Here is a 17,628-nt window from a genome sequence, read left to right as displayed (position 1 = left end):
GAAGAAGGCATTTCTATTCAGCCCTAACTCAGCCTTCCCTGGGATGAGATACTCATTATCCCAAGTTCTCTTAGAAGCTTGCCTGATCTGGTCCTGCTCTTCTGGATCATTTTTTGGAAATTTTTCATCTCACTTGAAGGTTCTAACTTCAGAACCACTCAAGGGAGCATTAACAAAGCCAATCCCTTGTCCCATTGATACTTCCCTTAATGGTTACTGCTCCACTATTTTCTTCTCCTCTTGTTTTTTGTTGCTTTTTTAAAACAAACTTTTCCACCTCTGGCAGCCAGAAGGCAGCTTAGGCACACTCTTCCTCATTCCAAAAGTGTTTTGCATTCACAAAAAGATTTAATCCCTCACAAATCTGCCCTCTGTGGAACCAAATCTTGGCCAAACCATGGCACTCTTATCAAGAAGGAAACCTCCCCATCTAAGACAAGATTACTTTGTAAATATCTCCCTATTGAATTTTTTATATCTGAGTGAAATATCCCAGGATTGTACTCTAATCTCTAAAGGACTGTCTCTGGGAAATTAATATAAACTCCTTTTATTTTTTTTCATTGCACTTTTTCCTTGATTATTGCTGACCATCTTCCCTATGTTTAATCTTTATCTATCTCTAGGATCAAAATATCTATAATTCTGAAAATATCTGCCACCCCCATGTCAGCAGTTCATTAGCCCCAAAGCAGCTCCAAGTTTATTCCAGATTCATTAATCCTCATCCTCTGCACAAATGGGGTTCCCAGTCCATTTCCCATCTGATTCTGTCTGAGTGGCCCAGCAATCCAGGAATGCTAGGTGTATATTCTCCAGACTTCCTTTGTCTGAGGAGATACCCCATGCCTAGTCAAAATTGTTCAATTCCATCAAACTTTCAATAAACCTAAGATGTCCTAGAGCAGTATTGGTGATGGCATGGCATGCGTGCAGAGCCTGCACTCGGGGAGCTCCTCTATTTCCCCCTCTTCCCAGTGTCCAAGGAAAATTTTTGAATGTTCCACCCCTCTGTCCAGCCACCCAAAGTAACCACTTCTTCCCTCTGCTCTGTGGAGTAAAGAAGGGGGCTGACAGACAGCTTGATGTTGCAGTTTGGACACTCAAACTTAAGAACCTTCACCAACACACAGTCCTAAAGCTATTTGATCAAAAAGACTCAGTCCTGCTCTATCTTACTCCTGTGAATCTCTTGCATAAAGATGCTTTTTCAGAGCCAAAACTTCTCTCCCCCTCTTTGTTGGCCTGATTATACTTACAAATCCTGTTGAATTCTGAATTTCGAAATTCTTCATTGCCTTTTACTTTTGCCTCTGAACTCTCTTCTAGGCTTGAAAACTAGCAAGAAACTCACATACCTTTTCTTTTGACAGGCAGCCAAAAAATCTTAGCTGACAAGTCTAAAGCCTCACCGAAAGGGGAAAACTGAATGTTTCTTACCATTACAAGTTCTCTGATAGCTCCCAACTGTGTGGAAAGGAGGTCACAAACAATGGACCCCTCCTCCTCAATGAATACATAATCTTAAAGTCAGAAAGCTAACGTATAAGATAGACTTTATTGTACCTTTCGCAGAAGGGGACATAACTAGGTTTGGTTTCACAGAGACGCCAATGAATTGAATTCAAAAAACCAATTTATAAGATTTTCTAATCACAGAAGACTTTCGCCCACTTCCCTCTCTTCCTCCTGTCGAATTCATCTTATCAGACTCATGACTAGACTTGGAACAGTGAGATAAGTTCATATTGTCCATCTTCTTTAGAAGATAAGAAAGCTACTGAGTCCTTCGATGGGGACCTCCTTATTCTTGTTCTATTCCTAAGCCTGCCTCCATGTTCTTTGTTATCACTCATTGGACTTGTTCCCAGACTGAAGACTACCAAAGAATAAGAGAACAACAGTGATGTGGGAGGCACAAGTGGAGAAAGCTGTAACAATTAAATTTAAGGTTTTGACTCAATATGAGAATTATAAAATAATATTGTGGTCACCAATTATAAAACATTAGCCCCTAAGTCAAAATGACTATTAGCAGCTTTTATTTACAATAAGGTAGAGATATTGAAATTGGGAAATATAGGAAGGAGACAAAGCCTGGTCTAGCCTACCAGCCCTAAGTGCTGCTCTGGTGAAGTCTAGCTCAGCCCCTGGCAAGGGCCTCCCCAAGTCCCAATATCCAAGTGGATTTTCCAATAGTCCCCAGCCAAAAGTCCCAGTGATGTCTTCACCAGAGTTCCACCAACACAGAATGACTCCAAGGAAAAGTGTGTCTCTACAGCTCTACTCACTGATACAGAATACAAGGGAAGAGTCAAGGAAGAACAAGAGAGTTTCTCCAGCCCCACTCACCAATGCAAAGAGAGAGGCTGAATGCCCAGACTGGGCTTTTTAAAGTAATTATCTGTAAGTCACTTCCTGTCTCTCCCCCTCTTCACAGGAACCAATCACAACCTCCCAATTTACCTAGCACTGCTGTAGAAAATATAAGTAAGGTAATGGGGTCACCAGGGATATTTTAAATAAACTAAGTGGTTTGTGGGAACACACTCTAGGATTTATGAGAGACTGGACCAGGATGAAAGACCAGAGTTTACTGGATTCCCACAGGAATGGCAGTTGATCTTAACTGTCACTCAGCTTCCACTAGGCCAGAGTCTTAAAACAGGCTGACAAGGTAAAAGAGACCTAACGGCTTTAATTATGTTTGACTAAAAGGTGGGAAAGGGATTTCTATACTTAAAATCTAAAGGATAAAACCACAGGGCAATGAGAGGACTTATTCTACTCTTATCTGAGTGATCTAAACTAACAGGGCCCAAGGAGCTATAAATGGAGTCTCTGGGTAACTGCCTCAGACCTGGAACCTGCCAGGCTGGAGTACAGCTAGGGCCTTTGTGGCTTTGGGATTTTCACTGCAATCCACTGATGATCTCTGGATGCCAGGAGTCAAAGTGGTCTCAGGTACTAGGTTGTGAGGGTTTTGCTTGAAGCACTGTACACCAGATCTCCAACTTCACCTCTTCCCTGGCACAGGATTCTTGATCTTCTTTCCTTTTGCTAGATGCCACCACTCAGGATCCCAGGGGAAAAATCAGGAAGCAGGGTGTCCTTTGCTCTGAGGTCTCCCAGGCTGGCAACAGTTTTTGCCCACCACTAATGGAGTCCTCACTCAGGGCACAGGCACACTTCCTCCTCCCTCATTCCATCCTGGAATTCCCAGCTCCAGCTCCTTCCTGCTATGTACTTAATACCTAGTCAATAACTACTCTAATCTAATCTTCCTCATAACACTGCCCAGGGGAGGGCAGTGGTTGTGGCCTTTAGATACGTGAGCTAGTAAGTGATTTGTGAACTCTCCTACCTAGTGACCTACCAGTGCTAAGTAGGGGCACTTTAAGTTCTTGATTTGATTAGCTAAAAATAGACAAAGGGAGAGTTAATTCTATCTTCACAGAGACTTGCAACTCCCTTCTGCTGACTGGCTTCTCAAGTGAATCAGTATGACAACATAAGAAGAAATCAAGAAGAGAAAGAACATCACAGAGAATAAACTGCTATTGGCAAACACAATAATTCCTTCCACAAAAGTATCAGTACAGGTAAGCTTAAACAAGGGATGGAGGTCACAGAAATAGTATTCAATCACATGAGGACCACAGAAGGTCAATTGGACAATGATGAGAATCTAAATCACAGAGTGAAACATACCCCCTACCTAGGAACTAAACACCAACACAAAACACACAGGACAGCTCATGATGGTCATGTAATAGAGGGGTTTACAGATGGCCACATACTGGTCAAAGGCCATCACTGTGAGCAGAAGGAACTCAGAAACTCCAAAGCAATGGGAAAAAAAAGATCTAGATCATGCAGCCATCCAAAGATCCAAAATCAATAAGCCAGAAATAAATTTAGGAACAGTAGTAGAGAAGTAACAAATTTCTACTAAGGACAGGTGGCTGAAGAAGAGGTATATGGGGGAGCTCAGACTCTTGTATTGATAGTCAAGATGATGAGGTCATTGCCCAACATATGCTAAATCCATTAATTAAAATATAATTATTATACTATAAAAAATGAATTTAAATCAGGAAATAATAAAAGAGAAAAGCTTTGGCCTTTTGTTATGTTTAAAGAAACCAGGAGGATAAAAATAAATAAATAAAAAGACCACTGAAAATAAAAAGTATACCAATAATACTCACAGTTATTATGAAAACTGACTTTATTTAGAACTTTAAAGTCTACAAAATGTATTACATGCATTATCTTACTTGATTCTCAACTTATAGATGTAATTCACTCCTAAGTGCTTCAAGTTTTAATGTCTATTTAATATATTAATCAATCAGGATTCATGACTTGAATCCAAAGAATGAGATCTATGAATATACTGAGGCTCAGAGAAGTCACATAGCTAGTCGGTTCTAGAGATAAAACTGAAATCCAAGCATCTCTTGACTAAAGATCCAACACTCTTTCCACCATGATAAACTGAATAAACACATGGACATCCAAAAATATAGCAACTGGATTTAGAGAAAAAAGTATCATCAATGTGAGACTTCAGTGATCTACTAAAGAAATATGATGTGCCAAACAGAAAGATAAATGAGATGTTAGAAATTAGAACAGAATATTAGAAAGATGAGCTTTGAGAAATAAAGTGTAACTGCCTGAATTATAGTATCATAAATCTAGTGCCAGAAGGAACTATAGACACCACCGAGTCCAACTGTCTCGTTTTACTGCTAAGGTGGAAGGGTTTGTTTGTTTTTAACAGCCACACTTCCACTGATGTCAGAGTTCTAAATTGGTTCAAACTCTTGGAAAGCAACATGACATAATGCAACAATAAAAGTTACAAATCCAGGTTAGCTACCTATCAAATGCTTTTAAAAAAAGGAAATGGAAAAAAGGAAGACAATGACTATGGTGTGAATGCAGATAGGTGCCAATTAGTATAAATAATGCATCCCATGAAGTGGTTTGATTATTCAGATTTGCCCTATTGTAGGTTATCATTGTGTATAAAATATGAGAATTGGTTCCAGCCCAAGTGTCAAATGCAGTATACACAACTTCTATATGAACTTAAATGTCAGTAAATGTTAGAAATGTGTGGTCTCATCATTATTCACAATCTTTTTACCTTACCTTGTGTATTTTAAATGGCATTTTTTCTGTACTCTAAATACAAAAATTGAAGAGAGGAGAACTGGCAAATGTTTTTAATGAGGACTCTGATGTAAAAGTTTAAAAAATTAAAGTTGGACTAGATATAAGAGAATGTGGTCACAGAAATTAATATATCTCAAGTAAAAATGACTTTTTATCAGTTTTTTACTTACAAAATAGAGGGAAAGAGTAAGGTAGAGAAATGAGAAAGAGGGTAGAGTAAAAAATCTAGCTTAACAAGCTCAATATCTGCTCCAGTGCCTGGCTTCGCTCCAGCAGGGCTCCAGAAGCCCAACCAGAGGGCCCAGAGGTAAATTAGGTATCACCCACACAGCCTCCAAGAGGGAGGCCTATGTGGTATTAATCTCTCCAGAAGTCAGGAAAGGAAGGTCAGCTTTTTCCACTCACCAATCCAAAGTAAAGAGCAGTCTCACAAAATGATCCCCCATCAGCCTTCACAATCTCAAAAGAGCTCCAACAATGCCACTCACAGGAAGTTGCAACTGCTTTTAAAGACCCTTCTTTTCATCACTTCCTGTGCCTTCCCCCCACTTTATGGGGACCAATTGTAGTTTTTTAATTTTCTTAGGGCTGCCCAGGGGGCAGTCAGTCATTTTTGAGTTATGTCCCACTTTAACACATGGGTTGCAGACCTCCCCCCACTTAAGCATAAAGTGGCAGTGTATATGCTTCTGGTGATTAAATCTAAAAGTAGACAGGGGAGAATTAATCCCATCTTCACACTGATAATGAATCTTTATGCAGCTTTCCAGAAAGTGAAGCTCAAGACCTAAGAGGGAATTGTGGAATTTTACAGAAACCCAAATTCAGGTCAGATATCACTAAAGAAATGGCCACTAATTTTATGCTAACTCTGATGATGAATCATTCTGAGGCTTCTCAGAAAGCAAGATACAAGATGGAATGAAATTGGATTCTGATGATGAAGGCAGGAGGACTCAGAATCAAATGATACATTCTGGTTCTTTGCAAGTAGCTCTAAAAATTCCAACCTGAGGGTCCAAAAAAGCAAGGAATCAGAAAGCAACCTCACCCAAAGCCTTAGAGGCCCCCATTTCCAATTCTGACTCTGACTCAGAAGATGAGAAAGGTTCCAGTTTTTTTTTTTTAAAGACAGCACTAAATATAAAGGAAAATAGGGCAATGCTTGCAAAACTAATGTTGGAATTACAAAGTTTCTAGGGATTATTTACTGAAAGGAAATCACTTCCAGGTAGTAGCCCTTCAAAGCCAGGTCAAAGGCACTCCTTCCCAAGAGACCCCTCCAGAAGAAACCCTGAAAGAATTCGTCCACACACCAGGTCAAAGTCTCTGATTGAAAGACCCCCAGATCTGCACTTAGATGGTAATATAGATTTCGAGGACAAGTATATGTTGGTGAGAAAAAGGAAGACCATCAAGGGATGATGATGGCACACCTAGAAGTCATCACCCAGGTACCATGACCCTTCCTCATATTGTTCATCCAGTGGAAAAGATTACAGAGGAAGAACTGGAAAACATCTGCCTCTCCTCCTGGGACAAGATCTACAACTGTTCATTAGGTTCCACCTGCCACCAGCATCACCAGAAAACTCTTGACACCAAAACCAACTGTAGAAACCCAGAATGTTTTGTAGTTTCTGTGGCCGGAGTTCTGTGGCCAACATCTTTGCAATCAACATGGTGAAGAGGTCAAGATAGCATTACTGGACCCAAATTGACATTTCCCCCCTTGTCATGGAATCTACAATTGCAGCTTTTGTGTACAGCGAGATGGACAATGTGCAACTGGTGTATTGATGTATTTGACCAAGTACCCTGGTTTTGGAAATGTGTATGTATCCTTGAAAAGTCTGAAGTGGTCATTTGAAATGGAGACAGAAAATTGATGAAGGATTCACTGACATCATTTCCTTTCTCTAATCTCCTTTTTCAACTTCAATAATCTTGGCAGTTATATGGTTAAACAACTTCAGGTTTCAATCTTGATCATCAGTATTTTTTTATAGTGGTGACAAATTAAGATAAGATTAAAATCCATTTCAGAGGCACAAATAGAAGAGTATACCTCTGAAGTTACACTATTGTTTTTATGCTCCCCTTCTCACTCCCCTACTACCACTTACCAGAAAATGATTTTATGGAAATAGAGTTGACTTTGTCTTTTGAGTATTTGTGGGGAGGACGCAGATTTGCTCATGATTGGGGCTAAAGCCCTGGAAACTAGCAATATAACAAAAAACTTGCAAATGCCTCATTAAGTAGTCTTAGGGAACTAACCATCCTAATATAGTACTTCCTATCTTTGATGATTCTTAGAAACAATATGGAGAGTGACATTGTAGGTGCAGAGGGCAAAGTATGATATCTGAACACACAGAACTTGCACTTTGAATATCAGACTTTCTCTTGTTACAGTTGGAAATTCTAAACATTTTTTGTACATCATGAAATTCAAAAGTGTGCGTGTACTGGCTCGTTACTTTTGCAATATAAAATTTCAGGTGCTATATACAGTTTATAAACTTGAATCAGCATCAGAAAAAAATCACAGGAATCAAAAAATATCTTAAGAACTTCAGTATTAAATGTGCATAATACTCTCCTTTCCCTGTCTCCCTCAGTAATCTTGCAGTTAAAGACTAGACTAACCTTTAAATTCTTGGTGTTAGACTTTAATGTATCTACCTTTACTCCTCTCCTTGTTTTATATGGTTCCTAGGTAAGGTGTTTCAAAATATTTCTTAGACCATATTATATGGAAAATTGGGATAAATAATGGCCTGCAGCACTTGGAATTTCTGCTTGAGTGAGGAACATAACTGGTCCCGGGGACAATGTTGACTTTAGGTTTTATGTTTTCTGCTATAGAATGGAAAGTGCCTTCTTGAAGATGGCAGAAATCATAATGGTTATGACTAAGGTACTTTGGGGGCCTGGCTTAGTCTGTGGGATGACATCCATCTGTGGCTTTTAATATTAAACTGTGCTCTGAGGAGGTTGGTTCCCCTATGCTTTCCTGAACATGCAGCACATACCATGATTCTCATGCCCTTTTAGATGCATAATTGAACCTTATATCAGAAAATAAAACAAACGCAAATTTTCAAAAGCAATGTACAGCAGACATTGAATTAAATTCTGCAGACACAAAGAAAGGCCAAAAGAAAAAGTTCTAAATTGCAGGGATCTCACAGTTTAACTCTGAAAATAGAATGAAAACAACTATGTATAAATGAGCTATATCCAGGAAAAACTAGAGAAAACCACAGAGGGAAGGTACTAAAAAAAGGGATTAAGAGAACTTCTTGAAAAAGATGAAATTTTATGAGATTTGAAGGAAGCCAAGACATGGAAATGAGAAAGAAGAGAATACTAATCATGGGGGACAGTCAGTGAAAATGCCCACAGTTGAGAAATAGAGTGTCTTGTTTGAGGAACAGCAAGGAGGCTGATATTGTATCATTTTTATCATTGTATCAATGGCGACAACAAAGGGAATGAGATGTAAGATGATTGAAAATATAAACAGTGAAGTTATTGTGGCCATTAAATGACAAGCAGCAGATTTCATATTTGATCCTGGAGATAAGAGAGGCCTATAGACATTTATTGAGCCAGAGGTGAAGGGCTGATAGGTCTCCCACTTTGGGAAGATTGGTTTGATAGCTGAAAGGAGGGTGGACCGGAATATGGAGAAACTTGTTGCAGGATGACCAGCCAAAAAGTTATTATAATAGTGTAAACCTGGTGCATTGAGGACCTGCACCAGGGAAGTGACAATGACAGAGGAAAAAGGGTTACTCTAAAGAAGTGGTAAAAAACTGGAAATCTGAAAAGCCGGTAGGGCTAGGTATATAAATATGGGAATCATATGTGTAGAGATTAAATTAACCCAGTCCAGCTGATGAGATTACTGAATATTTTCCATATAGAGAGGAAAATAAGAAGAGGATGGCAGGCAAAGCCTTGGGAAAAACCTATGGATAATGGTCAGGACCTGAATGAAGATCCAGCAAAAGAGAATAAAATATGGACCATAAAATACCAATTCAGTGCCTGAAGGCACCTATAAAATAAACATTAAGTTAGAACTCTAAAGGTCCTTAGAGATCACCTAGTCCAGATTTTTTATCTGGCCAAAGAGACAAAATGCGACTCAGAAAGAAGAGACTTGCTCAAGGCCATCCAACCCTTTAGTGTCAACAAACATATAAAGCCTGTCTCTCAGTCCAATGGTCTTCCCGCTACATGATCTTACCTCTCCCATGGCATCAACTTTGCTATTTTTATTGCTAACTCACAGTTTATGATTTCCCTTCATTCCTACCTGCACCAAATTATAAAATAATCCATGATCTCTGAAAACAAGCAAAGTATTTCCTGCTGGCAGAGTAGAGCCTGATTCAAAATTGCCTGGCCAATCACTTTGTTCCATCCCCTAGAAAGAAGATGAAATTACAACAGGCAACAATTCAGAGCTGCTCATATCCTTTGACATGAGACAATCCAACAGAGATTTCAGCTGGATGATTTTAATTCTGCGGTGCCCTAACCTTATAAAATACCTAAGTCAGCAGCTAAGAGCAGGAGATCAAATTCCCTGAGGTCTTCCTCAGCTCCCTTAGGACAGAACTGTGCCAAAGAAATAATGATTTGGGGAAAGGCTGAATGCCCCTTTCAGCTATTTATTTAGTGGTCTGAGTATTTGCCCATTTCTAATGGACCACTGCTGGGTATCTCTGTGGAAGGCAGAGTTGACCAACCAGTACCAGATCCTCTCTACTCCTTCCTCTCTGGTGATTTAAGGAGTCAGATCATGTTGCAACAATTAGCTTGCTTTTAGTCTAGAAGAAATAAAATGGCATGCAGGTCCATGTGGCCCCTTTCTCTGAAATTTTATGGACTTTTGAGTCGATAAAAAGTTAGTAATATTATTATAATTGGTCAGAGGCCACTCTTGGGAAAATCCCTAACAATATTTTCCTCTTGGCCTTAATTTAAATTTTGTTTATTTACAGATCATTCCTGATTTCTATATACTGGAGGAAAAATTAAGATTCAGGAAATACTAAGACAAAAGAAGCAAGTGAAATATATTACTGCTACTGTTACAGGAAAGGGGAAAGAAGGGCAAAGGAGGAGAAAGGTAGACCTTTTAGAATTTCCCAGATTCCTTGAAGTGGTAAGAAAACTGGCAGCTTCACTCTTACTTACAAGAGTCCAAAGGCCTACCTTGATTTCTTCTTCCTCTTTTGAAACTCATTTCTCCTTCTAGTATCTCCTCTCACTTGTTGCCTCTCTGGGACTGGCTCTTTCTAATTAAGTTTAAGTCCTTGCTAAGAATGGTGACACTGACTCCTCTATTATTGTGGCTGCTCAACTCAGAGTCCCCATTCCTTCCTCTCAGTCTTCCCTCTCACCCACTAAATGTCCTACCTCAAGTCTACCTTCTGACTCAAAGATAACAATAGAACAAAGCACTCTCAGAGCTGATGGAAAGTTATAAACTTCATAAACTACAAATCCAAGAATTCTAGTCAGCTCTAGAGCCCCCTTACACTAGAAAACATGGTGAGGCTGAGAAGAAGGAATCTTAGGACAGTGAATAGCAGGGAATCATACCTGAAAACCTGTTACAATTTTGGTATTTCTTGTGTAACTCTGAGGCAACAGTGCAAAGAGAATTGGTCTAGAGTTTTCTCATCTGTTGTAAAATGAGGCAAAATCTTTTTCCCAGGTCTCTTCCACAATTTAAATCATTCATTACAAAGCTCCTCCAGTTTCAGAATCCCAAACTCATTGCTCTAAGACTCTTTCCCATTTAACATTCTCTTTTCTTTCAAATACTCAACCTAATAACAAGACTTAATCCTCTTCTTGAGAGACCTCACTCAAGCTTATAGAGATTCTCCAATATAATGCCAACATTCTCAACTCTAGAGGCTACAATGTAAGCTAGTATAATGGGGTTTTAGAATTGTCAACATTCATAGGATAGCCTATGTGGCTTGGTGAATCCTCAGCCTACTATTACCACATTCATTTTCATCATCTTAAATTTTAAATAATCTAGAGATATAGTTGAATATTTACTTATAAGTTCCTAAGTGGCAGCCACTTTCTCATTAATTAAAAAATTGACTCTGAGAATTTACCCCAATGTTATTAAATATTATCTATTGAATTAACTAAAGAAATTTTTCCTGATGAGTTACTTTCACTATATAATAAAATCGTCAAATTCCTAGGCTTGACAAAACATTAAATTACTAGTTAAGCAATTTATTTAAATGTAAGCAATAATAATACAATGCTTCTTACTCAAACTGCTTTACACAGCAACATGGGCTGGGTAACATTAACAATAAAGAGATTCAGGAAAAGCACAGGTTTTGGAACCTGAACTGAGACCTTAGATCAGTGGTGGTGAACCTGAGTGCTCAAACTGCCCCCCTCATGCCCCATGGGAGCTGCACCTTGACCCAAGTCAGGGGAAGGAGGAAGTGCTTCCGTTGGGTTGCTGGGCAGAGGGGTGGGTGATGAGAGAAATGTTCTCAAATACCCATGAAGAGGGGGAAGAAAGCTCCCTTCTCCAGCATATGTGCCATAGGTTCACCAACAGGACCTTAGATGTATGGTTTACTAGTGGCAGATATATGGAGGAAAGGCATTCTAGGCATGACTGTCACCTGGTACCCAGATACAGAGACAGAACATAAAATATAAGGAATGGCAAATAGGCCAACAGGGAGTCATCCCCTATAATTCTTTAATTTAGAATTCAAACACTCTGTTCTTTCCTCTGCCTCTCTTTCTCCATCTGTAACCCAGGGCTCTGTCCTAGTACTTTTGCAGAAAACTATTCTAATTGTTGGACAAATACTCCACACCTGGGTTAAGATCTGAGTTGGCTAGAGAGATTTGGAGAAGGCAGAACTTTTGCTTCTTCAAGCTTGAAGGTTCAAAACCCTTTTCAAAGAGAACTTGGGGAAAGAGAAAAAGAAGACTTTAGGAAGTGGAAAACATGGAAAGCAGCCAGCATCTCAATAGGTCCTGATTTCCAATTTGCCAAGCTAGAGATTTTCAGAAATCTTCTTGGTGAATCATTTTGCTCATAGTGGGGGAGTTCGTTCCTTCTGCCTATTCTTTAATATATTCTAACTTGTATAATTTCCCAGAATCCCATTTGCTATTTACTTAGATAAATAGATTTTCTTACTAGTCATTGTTTCTGAAGGTCTTTTGTGTAGCTACCATCTGGTAGAAAGTAAAGTCTTAGAATGGAAACTTGAATCATTTCCCACAGATTACTATCATTTTGAGAAACAAAGAAATATAATTCTTGTTTTGTACACCCTCTCTGAAGAAAGCAATTAACCTAGTAGCCCAAATCTCCTGTTTCTCTTCAGTCAGAAATCCAAGTCTCCCATGGAGAGAGGTAGGCAAGATTCTAGAGAGAACTATTCATGTCTCTCCTCAAGTCAGATTTAGACAATAGGTGTAGAAATACAAATAAGTTACATGAGCAACACAGACCTTGAATATGTCAAGGAAAACTATAAAATCTACAATAATTATGTCCACAAACTATTTATTTTGTGCTTCCTATGTGACAGGTTCTGCACTAAGCACTATCATTGGTAATACAAAAGAAGATAAAAGTACAGTCTGTGTCCTAAAGATGTTTACCTTCTAATAGTGAAAACAACATACAAAAAAACATACAGATAAGATCTATTCAGTATATAGGGAAGGTGGTCTCAGAGCAGAAGTCCCCAGCAGCTATGGGATCTGAGACAGATCTCATGAAGATGAAATATGAGCTAAGTCACAAAGGGAACCAGGAAAGCTAAGAAACCCAGGTGAACGGAGAAAGAAATCCAGGCCTAGGAAACAACAAGACAAAAAGACCAACACCAGGAGATAGAATATTATGTTTAAGGGCAGAATCTATAATAATAACAATAAAAATAACATCTAGCATTTATATCACACACTAAGGCATTATAGCTGTATTGGGGATTGAAACCACCACAAGGCAACAAGACTTGTAGGATTACAAGTTGATTTGTTGACGTTGGTTTTTTGGTATTCACTACTAAGGAACTGAAAGGCCCTTAACCCTCAGAAAGAGGGACCAACTCTTCTAATAAAGTCCTCAAGAAAGAATTCTAGGATTCAGGATCAGAGTATCAAGGGGTACACTTTGGGGCAGGGAGGTATGCTTGATATCTCTTAAACTACATCACCTTGCATGTTATTTCTTCACCTACTTGTAAGACCAGCCTAGATCAAAAGGTACAGCTCAAGGAGGATCCTACTATCTTCATTCTCAATTATTAGTGACTCTACCCAAATACCTCTGTATTTAGTTTTTTCTAAATACTAGATTCATCTATTTGTAATCATGGCTCTGGGATCAGAAGGTCATGGTTTATATCTTACTTTTGACACAACTGATTTTGAAATCTTCAAAAACCTACTTATCCTTCCAAAGACTCAGTTTCCTGATTCGTAAAATGAAAAGGTTGGATTCTGTAGTTTCTGATATCCTTCTAGCTCCAGATCTATAATCCTATGATTCTATGGCTTGAAAAAGTAGAATGTAAACCCCTTGAAAACATAAAGCTGTGTGATTTTTGTCATTGCATTCTCAGCACCTGGGATAGTGTATGACAGTAGAAAAGCTGAAGGGACTTTAGAGAGTATCTAGCTTTATGTATTTATTTTTCAGATGAGGAAATGGATAAAAGACATCTTTAAATTTTAAATCCATCACACTTTTCCCTAAACAATTCTTCCCCAGATCATTCCATTGCAAGCATACCACTCCCTTCCTCATGTTTAATTTTGTTTCTATATCCTTTCCTAAATCAAATTCATAAGTATTTATGTATATATGTATGTGTAATATATACATATATAACCACTACCCCAAAAGTCAGTGTTCATTGTCTTGACAAATCCATTTTCATTCCCCCCCCTCCAGATTTCATTTTTTTCCCCACAACCTCCTCATAGCATTCTTCACTTCAGTATTTCTCAAGGTATAGATGACTGGGTTCAACATTGGAGTAAGCACTGTATAGAACACAGACAGAAGTTTATCTTCAGCATAAGTAGAAGAGGGTCTCAAGTAGAGAAAAGTGGCAGGAACAAAGAATAAGAGAACAACAGTAATGTGAGAGCCACAAGTTGAGAGGGCCTTACGTCTCCCCTCTGCTGACTGGTTTCTCAAGTGAACCAAGATAACAACATAAGAAAAAATCAAGAGGAGGAAGAAGAATAAAGTGATTAGACCACTATTGGCAAACACGATAACCCCTTCCACAAAAGTATCAGTGCAAGCAAGCTTGAACAATGGATTGAGGTCACAGAAATAGTGATCAATCACATTGGGACCACAGAAGGGCAACCGAACCGTAATGAGAATCTGAATCACAGAATGAAAAATGCCAGCCATCCAGCAACTAAACACCAGCACACGACACACAGGACGGCTCATGATAGTCATGTAATGGAGAGGTTTACAGATGGCCACATATCGATCATAGGCCATCACCGTGAGCAGGAGGATCTCAGCAACTCCAAAGAAGTGGAAAAAGAAGATCTGGGTGATGCAGCCATCCAAAGAGATGGTATTGTTCTCAGCTAATAAGCCAGAAATTAATTTAGGAACGACTGTAGAAGAGTAACAGATCTCTATTAGGGACAGATGGCTGAGGAAGAAGTACATGGGGGAGTTCAGAGTCTTGCTCATGTTGACAGTCAAGATGATGAGGCCATTGCCCAACATTGTGGCTATGTACATCGGCAGAAAAACTACAAAGCATCCTCTCTGTACTTCTTGATCCTGAAAGAGTCCTGTAAAGATTAACTGGGTCACGTTGTTTATTATGGCCATGGAATCCAATCATGTCATATCAGATCTAGAGAAAATTACTAGGCTTGAAATAAGACAAAAGAAAAAATAAGTACCACGAATACTTTATTTTTCATGTAAATGTTCTTCTTAATTCCCAATAACTCCACAATATTCCATTTATTTTGTTTACAATTATTATCCTGATCCTTTACAGTAAGTTTCAGATAGAATCACAATTGGAATTCTAGCTAATTCTACTTTGGGATAGCTCCTACAATAAGGCAATCTTCCCCAAAATTCAGCTAGAATCATTCTTTTAGCTACATCCAGGTATTGCTCCTCTTTCTGTCCTCCAAGGCCAAGTAGAGCAAATCAAATCTTTTTTTCTTACAAGACATTACTTCAAATATTTTAAAAAGCTGTCATACATTGTCCCTTAGTCTCATTTTCTACAAATTAATGATCCACAAATTCCTCATCCATCCTCATATGGCATAACTTCCAAGATCCTCACCATTTCTTATGGCAAATGGAGATACTAATACACTGTTGGTGGAACTGGGAACTTATATAACCATTTTGAAATGCAATCTGGAATTAAGCCCAGAGAGTTATAAAACTGTATATACCCTTAGACCAAGCAATAATACAGTTGGGTCCATTTCCCAAAGATATCAGAGGGGAAAAAAAGAACCTATACGTTCTAAACTATTTATAGCAGCTCTCTTCGTGGTGTCAAAAAACTGAAAATTGAAAGGATGCTTATGAGTTGAGGAATGGCTAAACAAGTTGCAACCCTTCATTATGTTGGAATACTACTATGCCTTAAGAAATGATAAGCGGATTAATATCAAAAAATTATGGAAAACCTGTATATTATTGTGAAAAGTGAAAGTAAAATGATAATATATACAGCTATAAAATTAATGTTTGAACAATCATTTATAATATTCACCTCCAGAGAAAGAACTGATAAATAGAAACATGAAAGACATAGTTTACATATATATTTTGGTCGTGCAAATAATACCTTCTCTAGGGCATGGAGGGGGAAATGGGGAGTAAAATCTGGGAATTTTAGTATAACCAACAAACAAATTAATTAATAAAATTCTCAAAAAAAAATTTGAGGGGCTTCAAAAAAATTATCCTCACCATCCTTGCCATCAGTTTGTCGATGCGATTTCCAGTCTTGGCTCTGCGACTTATAAATGATACGTTAGAGATAGTCTGACCAGGGGAAAGAACATGCAAAAAAAAATCATCTTAGTTCTCTATTCTCTTCCTTTATGAACATAGCCTAAATTCATGAAGCTATAAAATGAAAATTAAACTTAAAGCCTCTTCCCCCTTTCTGAAAAGCTTCTCTTCCTCTCTCACAACTCTTGACACTCAAGATTTCTTTCCAGATTGATCTCAGAGGCCACCTTCTGCAAGAGGCTTTCTTTGGCCCCATCCCACTACCCAACTAGTTGAGCTGTTAAAGTTATCTACTTTCTATTCTGTATATGTCTCATACACAGCTATTGTACAGTTGCATATACACAGTTATTACATGTTACCACTTCTATAAAAAAAATGTTCTTTGATGGCAGGAATTGTTTCAGTCTTTCTTCATATCCACAGACCTTAGCACAGTGTCTTACTCACAGTAACTGTTTAATAAATACTTAATGCCCAATAAATTGATTTCCAACTTGGTGGACCTGTGTTCTTTGGGTAACACCTTCCAGAATCCAGGATTATCTCTGTGCCATCATGGATCACTGCAGTGGAATTATAGGATTATAGGTTTTAGAGCTAAAAGGAAGCGTAGCAAAAATCTATTCCAATTCCTTCTTCTTTCCAGTGGGGAAACCCAGAAGCAGAAAACTCATTGACTTGTGCAAAAGTCACTCAGATTATATGGCAAAGCCAGAATTCATTGTTATTCCATCTAATACAAAAATTAGGCATACTTCCAACTATACCACATATCCAGAAGAATTATGTGAATTTTCAGTAATCAGACTGGTTAATGTAAGCATTTTCATATGCAAGAAAAGAGACTTTGAAAAACCTACAGTGAAATACCTGAATGATGGGGAGAGGAGAGGAAGACAGTTTTATAGCAGGAATGAGAGACCAAGGGTGGCTCAGTGGATTAAGAGCTAGATCCAAAGATGTGAAGTCTTCGGATCAAATCTGGCCCCAGATACCTCCAAGCTATGTGACCCTCAACAAGTTCTTACTACTCTTCTGACTTGGAACCCATACACAGTATAGTTCTAAGACAAAAGGTAAGCATTTTTTTTTTAATGAGAGCAAAATTATATAAAGAGATGCCCCAGCAAGAAGCTACAGAAAAACAAACTTGGGTTCTTCATCTATCACAAGAACATAGAGAGAAGCAATGAAGCAGTATATATGAGCATTATCATCATCATAATATTTGTAGAACACTTTAAAATTTACAAAATGCTTCACATCCGAAGCCTCCCATTAGGAGAAAAGCAGGTTATCAAAAAGGTTATTTTAGTTAGCAACCGTCAAATGAGGCTTAGGGTGAAGAATTATCAAACAAATGTATTTTA

The 17,628-nt window shown here is 38.4% G+C and overlaps 1 protein-coding gene and 2 pseudogenes across 1 annotated transcript; 1 reads left to right on the top strand and 2 right to left on the bottom strand.

The window, feature by feature from the left end:
* Positions 1 to 1,848: 1,848 nt before the first annotated feature.
* Positions 1,849 to 4,038, bottom strand: LOC123252583 (annotated as a pseudogene).
* Positions 4,039 to 5,920: 1,882 nt separating this feature from the next.
* LOC123252582 lies at positions 5,921 to 7,076 on the top strand (annotated as a pseudogene).
* Positions 7,077 to 14,182: 7,106 nt separating this feature from the next.
* On the bottom strand, positions 14,183 to 15,094 carry LOC123251712 (olfactory receptor 4B1-like). Its single transcript, XM_044681017.1, has one exon. It carries the CDS (start codon positions 15,092 to 15,094, stop codon positions 14,183 to 14,185), a length of 912 nt encoding a protein of 303 aa, XP_044536952.1.
* Between the last annotated feature and the right edge of the window lie 2,534 nt (positions 15,095 to 17,628).

The sequence above is a fragment of the Gracilinanus agilis genome, chromosome 6 (genome assembly GCF_016433145.1).
Source record: "Gracilinanus agilis isolate LMUSP501 chromosome 6, AgileGrace, whole genome shotgun sequence".
Lineage (NCBI taxonomy): Eukaryota > Metazoa > Chordata > Mammalia > Didelphimorphia > Didelphidae > Gracilinanus > Gracilinanus agilis.
The sequence above is the reverse complement of the archived record's forward strand: the minus strand, read 5'-3'. Positions and strand labels throughout refer to the sequence as shown.

Excerpts from the sequence above, each read along its gene's own strand:
- LOC123251712 (XM_044681017.1), bottom strand. The coding sequence starts at position 15,094 with ATGGCCATAATAAACAACGTGACCCAGTTAATCTTTACAGGACTCTTT.